The 10,431-nt window shown below is 33.8% G+C and overlaps 1 protein-coding gene across 1 annotated transcript in view; it reads left to right on the top strand.

The window, feature by feature from the left end:
* tbc1d9 (TBC1 domain family, member 9 (with GRAM domain)) overlaps window positions 1-9,884 on the top strand; it is a 35,048-nt gene extending 25,164 nt beyond the window's left edge. Inside the window, 8 exon segments of the mRNA XM_081360580.1 lie at window positions 2,545-2,785; window positions 3,762-3,836; window positions 5,111-5,197; window positions 5,304-5,372; window positions 5,469-5,572; window positions 7,006-7,134; window positions 7,140-7,249; window positions 7,251-9,884. Of these exon segments, the coding sequence (XP_081216706.1) occupies window positions 2,545-2,785; window positions 3,762-3,836; window positions 5,111-5,197; window positions 5,304-5,372; window positions 5,469-5,572; window positions 7,006-7,134; window positions 7,140-7,249; window positions 7,251-7,710 (1,275 nt within the window). The 3' untranslated portion in view covers window positions 7,711-9,884.
* The last annotated feature ends 547 nt before the right edge of the window (window positions 9,885-10,431 follow it).

Raw genomic sequence — 10,431 nt, forward strand, 5'->3', positions numbered from 1 at the left:
TATTCTGTCCAAACACACCGCGTCATCTTCGTCAGGTGACCTGTAAATGCGCAAAAACTGTTTCCATTGCAGTTTTGCGAAATATTTCTTTTTCGAATTGCCTGAAAAACCACCTCATGTGAGCGGAACAACTTTTTTGCGATAAATGAGAGTTTTTGCGAAAATTACGCGTATTTTCAATTCGCAATTTCAATTTGCGCAATTTGAAGGGTAATGGAAACGCGGCTTCTGTTCAGCTGGTCAGTTCAGTGTTGATTCGTTGGTAAGATCATCAGTTATTAAATTATTTCAACTATAAGCGGTTCTGTAGAAAACTCAGTTCAGTTCTCATCCAATAGTGTCAGTGCAGTCAAATCAGTAAAGGTCCTTGCACACTGAGTCCGAAATCTTCTCACGTTAAAAAATAAATATGACTTCACGTTGTGTCAATCAGGTATACACACTGCCTCCGAAACTTTACATTTGAATTTAAAGTAAAATTTTCTGCGTTTTGAGAGGTGTTTTGACAGTTCAGAGCCACCGTACAAGCAAACGCCTAAATCCTGAACTGTTCAGGATCAATCGGTTCATAGAAATTGCTGGTCTTATTTTTAATATGTGGCTCCAGTATCGCTGGCAAAGCATCACACTGAGCCAATGACATCCTGAAGTAAACTTTGAATCGCTCAGGATAATCCCGCAGCTCCTTCCTTGATGATAAGGAGGTGGAACTCTCCTTCCTCTCTACGCAATATCAGGATTGGATGGACCCAATTATTTTTTTTTTCTCTTTTTAATAAGTGAGAGGACCATAAAATCATCCTCACTACTTGAAAGACTCCATTTTGCATTGTTTTGCGAATTTTTTGTGCAACGTATAAATGAATACGCATCGGACTCAGTGTGCAAGGTTTCTGTGCGTCACGAATTTTTAGGATGACGAATACGGAAAAAAAGCATGAAAATTTCTGACTCAGTTTGCAAGGACCTTTATGTTGTTGAATTGAAGTGTCCCAGACTAAGCAAGGCAGAGGCGAGAGTGCCAAGGAACCCAAACTCCATCACCTTGGGAGAAACCAGGCTCAGTCGGGGAGCCAGTTCTCCTCTGGCCAACGAACGAACACAGTGGGATTATGATTCAGGCAGTTAAAATTCAGATCAGGATCGGTAGAATTCCAATATTCATCCGGTTCCTTTTGCTTGAAGATGGGATTCATCACGCCGGTATGGAGCCCAAGCTGGTCATAGTGTCTGTGTGGTGGACTTGTCTGGTTCTTGTGGTCTGAGTTGTGGTCGTGTCTAGGTGCAGATTCACCATCGGATCTGGATACGGACCGGATCCGGCCGACTACGGTAACCTCGGGATAAACTGAGACTAATATTAGCGTAGATGCCACTCTTCTTATAATGTCACAAGGGTGTTGTTGACCTAATTTATAACCCTTGATGTGAATTATAGAAATGTGATGGTGTTCTGTGTATGCCAGGTTGAAGAGATTTAAACTGACAGAGTGTGTCTGCTTCCCGAACAAGGCTGGGAAGACTTGTCTTAGTGATTTAAGATAATGACTCCTCCTTATTTGGGCTGATGGATGGAGTGAGTGTGTGAATATGTTGCAGATGGATGACTTTTTTTATTAGAGAGTCGTGTATCTTCCCCTTTAGCTGTTCTTCAGGACATTCATTAGCTCGCAATGGCATAGTAGGCGCTCCGAGAGTTTTCAAGATCTGGATCAAAGCCATTTATGTCCCAAATGCCTTGTTCATTTAAAGGAATAATTGTGGTTATTAATCAGAGGATGCTTTGCATATGGAAATAATGAAAAGTCACATAAAACAGCATTTTTCAACAAATGATGCAACCTAGCTGGAGTTAAAAAATATATATATATTATTATTATTATTATTATTTATTTACTTTATAATAATTATTATTAAATCAATATTAATTAATTAATAATTGTATATAATTAATTTTTTATTAAACATGCTATATTTGTATTATTATTGGTTCTTGCTAAATCATTTTAAATGATTATGATCATCATCATTATGTACTTTATTATAATAATAATAATAATTAATAAATCTATATTAATTATTTATTAATTAAATATAAAAGTTGAAAAAATCTTACTATGTATGCTACATTTTATTTTTGTCTTTTTATTGGCATTTGATGGTTCTTGACAAATAATTACTTTTTTATCATAAATATTATGATTTTTATTACATTTTTTACTTTTTTGTTTTGTGCTTATTTGGTTAAATGTAATGGTACTTGCTAAATCATTTTAAATGACAATTAATATTATTAATATAAATGCTATTTTATTTTTATTTATTTTTTATTGTTGTATTGGGATTATGATGGTCATATTTAGTGGTGCTTGATAAATAATTTAAATAAACCCCTAACCCTAAATGTTGAACTTAGTTACAGTGTGCATAGTTACAGTTTAAGGAGACAATTTTATTATGCAAATGATGAAGCACATTAACACCTTTGCTGGTGCATTCAGGTGTTAATGTTTAAAGTCATGTGTTTGTGTTTAACACCTTTAGGCTGAGCATCTGACCAGCTGTTACTGGGGCAGCACCAGCAACCCCATGAGCCGCCACGACCCGAGCCTGCCGTACCTGGAGCAGTACCGCATCGATCTGGAGCAGTTCAAGGGCCTGTTTGCTCTGCTGTTCCCCTGGGCCTGCGGCTCACACACCGACGACCTGGCCCTGCGCTTCTTCCGTCTGCTAGACCACAACGCAGACGCGCTCATCAACTTCAGAGAGTTCATCAGCGGCTTGAGTGAGTGTTTTTTTTTTATCAGGGGATTCATATTTTCCTTAAAGTCAGCATGAAACGGAGGTTGCGATAGTCTTTTCTTCCCTATTGTGACGTATATTCGAATGAAACCGCTTCTTGAACAAGAACAAAGCTAGGGCGGGGCTTGATTTTGTCCATTGGGAATTGATTGGATGGTTGTGGTTTGCTATTGGCTGATCTCATGTGAGTGACAGGTTGCCCCGCCCTCACGCCAGTAAACGCATCATCAGAGAAGAGAAGAGATGATGCTGTGAAGGGGAAGTTATTTTGATGAAAGATAATGAGGCACATGAACTTAAATAATGAAAAAAATAATGATGTGCAAGGATAAATCATTTATAATAAATACTGCAATATATATTTTGATTTCATGGTGTCTTTAAATCCTTTTCCATAAAAGTTTGATGTACTATAAAGCTTACATTTAGAAGTCAAAACGTCCAAGTCAGAAAATTGTGTTATGTAATGTGCAGAAAATATATAAGTGGACCTCAGTGTAAAAAATAATAATATTAATGAAAATGAATATTAATTGTTTAATCATTTAATATTAAAATTCTTCTTATTAATATAAATGCAATTTTATTTGTCTTTTTTTGTTTGTTAATGCTAGATAATGCTTAATAATGCTTAATCTTGCTAAATAATTGATAATTATTAACATAAATGTTTTGATTTTTATTCTTTTTATTTTCCTTTTTTGTTTTGAGATGATTTTGATTATATTTAATGATGCTTGCTAAATCATTTTCAATTATTATGATCATAAATGTTATGATTTTTATTTACTTTTTATTTTATTTATGTTATGATTTTGGTTATTTTTAGTGGTGGTTGTTAAATAAAAAATGAAAATATATGATAGAATTTAAATACGTTTAAATTCAAACTAAAGTGCATCGGGTTGTTTTTGTGCACATATAAAATGCTGAACTTGACGGTTTGGTTTGTGTTGCAGGTGTCCTGTGTCACGGTGACCTGACGGAAAAACTCAAATTTCTCTACAAGATTCACGTAATTCCAGGAACTGTAGGTGAGAATATGTGGGTGTAAACATTATGCTGGTAATTATTAAAGTTCAAACTGGTTCATTAATTATTTTCAGCATTTGTTTACCTTTGCACACATGCATATAATATGTGTGGTAACTGCGAGAGGAAACATGAAAAAGCAGAAATGAAAGGGAAGTCGGATGTTTTGCTCTTTCTTCACGTCTCACGCTTGAGTTGTTATGCACTGCGTTAGTGGTGAATCTCATGAAATCTGTCACGAATATATCAGTGTCATATTTAAACCCCCAAATCAAAAGAATAAGAAATTTAATTTTCCTTAAAGAGGATTCAAGATACTGAAAATGTAATAGAGATCCTTCGCCAGGAGTGTCGTTTTGTATAATATCAAGAACAACAATGGAAATAAGTTTTTAACTTTATCATGTCATCCTTGACAAAATAATACTTTTTTGTCAAAGAAAAACTTCATCTTGATAGAAATGTTACTGAAGTGTTTCTGTGAGCCTAATGATCATATCCAGTTACTAGTCAGGAGATGTTCAGGAGATTTTTTTTTTTTTTTAGGAAATAATATAATATAATATATACAAATATTAAATGTAACACAATTCACCTTTATTTGTATAGCAATTTATTCAGTTCAGATTGTTTTAGTGAAACAGTGATAACAGGAAAATGATGCATTTCTACTGTCAGTTCAGTGTTGATTCAGTTCTGTTGTAAAGGTCATCAATTATTAAATTAGTTAATTTCATCTATAAAGCAGTTCTGCAAAAAAATTGTCATCGTCCAGCTCAATTCTCATAGACAGCGTCAGTAGTCAGATCCATAATATTGTTGAATATTAATATATATTGTAGTGCTGGGCAACGATTAATCGCATCCAAAATGAAAGTTTGTGTTTACATAATATATGTGTGTGTACTGTGTATAATTATTTTGTATATTTAAATACACACATATGCATGTATATATTTAAGAAATATTTGCCTGTATATATATTTATACATCATTTATATAATATACACATATTTTATATATAAATAACACATTTTTCTTATTATATATATTATATATATATATATATATATATATATATTATTATACATTCATGTGTGTGTATTTATATATATACAAACTAATTATACACAGTACACACACATATATTATGTAAACACAAACTTTTATTTTGGATGCGATTAATCATTGCCCAGCACTAATATTTAGTCATTTTTATATTGTTTTCTAAATAGAAATGATTTGTATTGAGCCGTATGCTGTTTGTTGTTGTCAGAGCTGCACCATGAGCAAGAGGAGCCGGACTCGGCCTGTGAAGCCACGCAGTATTTCTTCGAGGACATCACCCCCGAGACCTCCAGCGGTGCGGACCATATCACACTCACTCACATTTACCATATGAACATGTTGATTTGCCTACCACACAAACTGTGATCACTGGTACTGATGCTTTGACCTCTCGTGGATAGGCCTCGACCCCAAGAACAGAAGCGAGAAGGATGATGGATTCGTCAGGGTCACATTTAAGAGCGATAAAGGTGGGAGAAACATCCTCTCCGTTTATACAGATCAGAGTTGACCGGTTTAAATGTGCAGCATGCAGTAAGGCTTCTTTCTTTCTGTCTGTGCTGTAGCTAAGAAAACACACACTCCAGATTACCGCACGTACCTGCGCCTGTGGAACCAGGAGACCAAAGCTAAGCTGGAGAACATGAAGGATCTGCCCAAACTCAACCAGGTACATCAAACAAAGCTACTTCAAGACCTCTTAAAGATGCATGATTTTCCATTCCCAACACATCAGATGTAAAGAAAAGTCATTTCAGAGGCTGAGCACGAAGATAAAACAGGAATGTGAATTAAGAACGTTAACATGGGATCTTTTAAATTCATGCTGACTTGAATGTGATAAACCGTCAGTGGAAAACATTGACATTTATTTATTTTAATATAAATTTTATTTATATTGACATTTAAATAATTTGATCGATTTTACAACAATGATTGTTTGTTGAAATCATGATTTCTCTGATAAAAAAAAAGTAATTTCAGACTAAAAACACAAATTACTAACATATGAATAAACTAAACATATACATAAATAAAAATTATAAATAATGTATGTATATGTAGTTTTTTTAATTTAATAAATATAATTAAATGTATTATGTATTAGATAATATAAATAAAACAAACTAAACTGATTATTTTTGTTATAAAAAGCTAAAAATATAAAAGCTAAAAATATTATATATATATATATATATATATATATATATATATATATAAATGTTATTGAAATTTTTCACTAAAACTAAACTGATTATATATATATATATATATATATATATATATATATATATATATATATATATATTTAATATATTTTAAATCTTTTATTTAAAAAAAATATTTTTCTTAAATGTACAAACACAAAAACACAAATTACTAACATATGAATAAACTAAACATATAAATAAATAAAAATTATAAATAATGTATGTATATGTAGTTTTTTAATTTAATAAATATAATTAAATGTATTATGTATTAGATAATATAAATAAAACAAACTAAACTGATTATTTTTGTTTATATATATTTCCGAATTTATTTCGGGAATTGCCTTTTTTAAGCCAATAAAAATGTTTATATAATAAATTTACATTTCTTAAGATAAAACATCGTGTTATAAAAAGCTAAAAATATAAAAGCTAAAAATATTATATATATATATATATATATATATATATATATATATAATAAATGTTATTGAAATTTTTAGCTGAAACTAAACTGATTATATATATATATATATATATATATATATATATATATATATATATTTAAAAAAATATATATTTTTCTTAAATGTAACTTTTTCAGCATTTATATATTATATTATGACATGATACAATATAAAATATTGTGTGTGTATATATTTACGTATATATATATATATATATATATATATATATATATATATATATATATATATATATGTATGTATATAGACACACACAGGAATTAATTAGTTGTTATTAACAGCAACTTATGTCTAATAAGCATATTTAAATAAATCTACAGTGAGACAAGGACATCAGGTTAGTTTATTCACAGGTTAAATGTGACTGTTCTGATTTATATGTTTCTTTTCTCTTCTGTCTTCAGAGTCAGTTCATCGAGCTGTGCAAGACTCTCTACAACATGTTCAGCGAAGACCCGAGCGAGCAGGAGCTGTATCACGCCACCGCCACGGTCACCAGTCTGCTCCTGGAGATGGGAGAGGTGGGAAAACTCTTCAACTGTCCCAACAACAAGGACAACGAGGAGGAGGAGGAGGAGGACGAAGACGAAGAGGACGACCGCATCCCAGTGCGCATGAGCAAGCGAGAAAGAGCGAGACACAAACCTTGTGATCCCGATATCAACTCCTGCATCACAGGCCCGTTAGACATCATCAAACCAGAGGATTCATCACCCAAAGACACGGGCACGTCCTCCGCCATGCTCATCTCAGACGACGAGACCAAAGACGACACGTCCATGTCCTCGTACTCCGTCCTGAGCGCCGGCTCCCACGAGCTTCAGTGCGAGGACATCACGGACGACACGGTTCTCATACGCAACGGCGGGACTCATAGAGGAGCAGTGCATCATGGGAGAGGTGGTCTTCCTCACAGCGCCAGCGTGGATAAGGACTGGGCCATCTCGTTCGAGCAGTTCCTGGCCTCTGTGCTCACCGAACATGCCCTGGTACAGTACTTCGAGAAGCCCGTCGAGATCGCCGCAAGAATTACCAACGCCAAGAACGTTCGCAAGGTGGGACAGCAACACATGTCCGTCAGTGACTATGAGATCTCGCTATCAGGCTAACGTGCTACAAAAAAACTATTACCCCGCCATTCACAGACTGTAGTTCATCCAAAAATGAGAATTCCAGCATCGTTTACTCACTGTCATGTCGTTCCATGATGTTTTTTCTTCTGTGAAACACGGTTATTTAGTGGAAAGTTAATGCTAGTTTTTCCCCACACAATGAAAGTAGATGGTGACCATCTCTGTCAAGCTAAAAATGGACAAAAAGCACCGTCAAAATAGCTTGTGCACTTTTAATTGAGTTTTCTTAAAGGGATAGTTCACCTTAAAATGAATTATTTACTTATTTATTTATTAGTGTCATTATTTACTCACCCTCATGTTGTTCCAAACCCGTAAGACTTTCGTTCATCTTCGGAACAAAAATAAAGATATTTTTGATGAAATCTGAGAGATTTCTGTCCCTCCATTGACAGCAACGCAACTACCACTTTGACACATCAGAAAGTTCGTAAAGAGATCGTAAAACTAAATTAAATCTGTTCTAAATTAAATCTGTTCATCATATAAAGCGATCGAGTCCCTTCAGAAAATTTAGACTAAACTGATCATATCATATGGATTAGTTTTACGATCTCTTTATGAACTTTCTGAAGCGTCAAAGTGGTAGTTGCGTTGCTGTCAATGGAGGGACAGAAATCATTCAAATATTATTAAAAATTTGTGTTCTAAAGACACACGAAAGTCTTAAGGGTTTGGAACGACATGAGGGTGAGTAGTTAATGACATAATTTTCATTTTTGGGGCGAACTATCCCTTTAAACCATACAATAGCAAATAGCGACTTAAATTCTAGTATGTTCCTCGCACAAACCTATTGAACGACTCAGATGTTTGTAATACAAATTATTTTGGCCACTTTTATTGTCATTAGAAGATCAAAATCTCCAGTCCGCATTAACTTGCATCGTATGGAAATGAGCAGCATGGACATTCAGCTAAATATCTCCTTTTGTGTTCTACATTAAAAAGTCCAAATCTGGAACAACATGAGGGTCAGCAAAAGATGAGAGCTTTCATTTTTAACTGGCCACCTGGTTCATCTCCTCTAAACCAATGGAGACTTCAGAGGCTTCATGTCTGCGTGAGCTCGTTATGGACCGACAGTAACGAGTTTCCCCAGAGGCTCATCATGTGACCAACAGAATGACCTTTTTACCTGTACATAGTCTGTGAGGAACTGTTGGATACTACAATGTGCTTGATGTACTTTATATACAGAAATGTTTACTAATAGTATCTAATACAGTTAGACTGTTTATCACAGTAATCGTGACTAGAATAGCTCACTGGTCTGAGGAAAACATTTTCTTAATCCGTATTTTTAGGTTGTGTTCCAATAAATGTATCTAAACATCCTTAAAAAACTTACTTGGGAAACAAAACTACGTGCAATCACATTGCTTTTTTTAGAAAATATATTGAAATTATTCATTTTTTATTTATTTATTTTATTTTTTTGGAAAAGGATGAACCTCAATAGAAATGTTTAGATTTATGCTATAAAAAAATGCCATTTTAAAACAAGTTTATTTGGGAGAACAAAACAATTAAACTGCATACTTTAATATATATCATATTCTCTGAAATAGCCTTGTGCAATCTAGATATTTTGACTTTAAAAATTAGACAAAAATACAGATTAAGAGAATGGTTTTGTTTTTACGGTATAGTAAAGCATCTTTAATGTGAGAGCGTTCACTGGAATAATGGGGAAATACGTACGTGAGGTTTATCCCGACAAACTGGGATGTGAAATACTGGGATTGTTGGAACGATGTGCCACAAAATCACCTGTAATTTCCCAGATTTCTCGTTTCTCTCTTCCTCTCTCACTTCCTTTGCACCTGCACTTTGGGTTGTTCTTCTTTGTAAAAAGTGAGGATGTTCGTAACCTGAAGTCTCCGATATGAATGGGCTGAGACGATGCGGTCCAGCTGTGTATAATATCTGACGTTCACCGTTTATTATAGTGTATCCTGTACAGTTTTTCATTTGCTGTATTCTCACCAGGCATGATGTCTTCTAACTTATTTTGTTTTGTTTTTAAATAGACGAGTTTCTACTTTATTTCATGCTGCTGTTTTTAAGTTTCTGTTTTTATTGTGAATGGTTCAAATTGACCTGTAAATGATTCAGACCACTTCCCGGAATTAAACGTATGAAAGGAAACGTCCTGTCCTGTCATCAGACACTCTTCAGTTCTGCTTCTTTTGCTGCTTGGCATTTCCATGAATGAGGGACAGAAAGAGGTGTGAAACTATGAAGAATGAAGTAAATTGTCTCAGTGAAAGAACCTTTAGGAAATGTTTTCCTCCATCTCAGGTCAAACAAAAGTTTTACCCAAGTTGACATGCTTAGTCATGAGACATGCTTAGTCATGTTTTTGATCAGTAAATCTTAAACCGCAAAAAAAAAAAAATATATATATATATATATATATATATCGCACTATATATATATAGTGAAATGGGTAAGGGAACAGATTAATGCTAAATAAAGCTGGCACAGAAGTGACTAGCTAGTTTGCTTTCAAATTTTAGTTCGTAGTTATTGATGAACTTACATCTCAGAAATATTTTTTTCAGGATTTTTTTTAAATCTTCATGATTAATTGTCAACACTATAATTTGCGTAAATTTCCAAATGGGAGGGGGGGAAAAATGTCAATGATTTTGCTTTTGCTTGGAGGACATTTTATGTCTCTGTGGACAGGGA

The sequence above is a fragment of the Scardinius erythrophthalmus genome (genome assembly GCF_964197995.2).
Source record: "Scardinius erythrophthalmus genome assembly, chromosome: 3".
Taxonomy (NCBI): Eukaryota; Metazoa; Chordata; class Actinopteri; order Cypriniformes; family Leuciscidae; genus Scardinius; species Scardinius erythrophthalmus.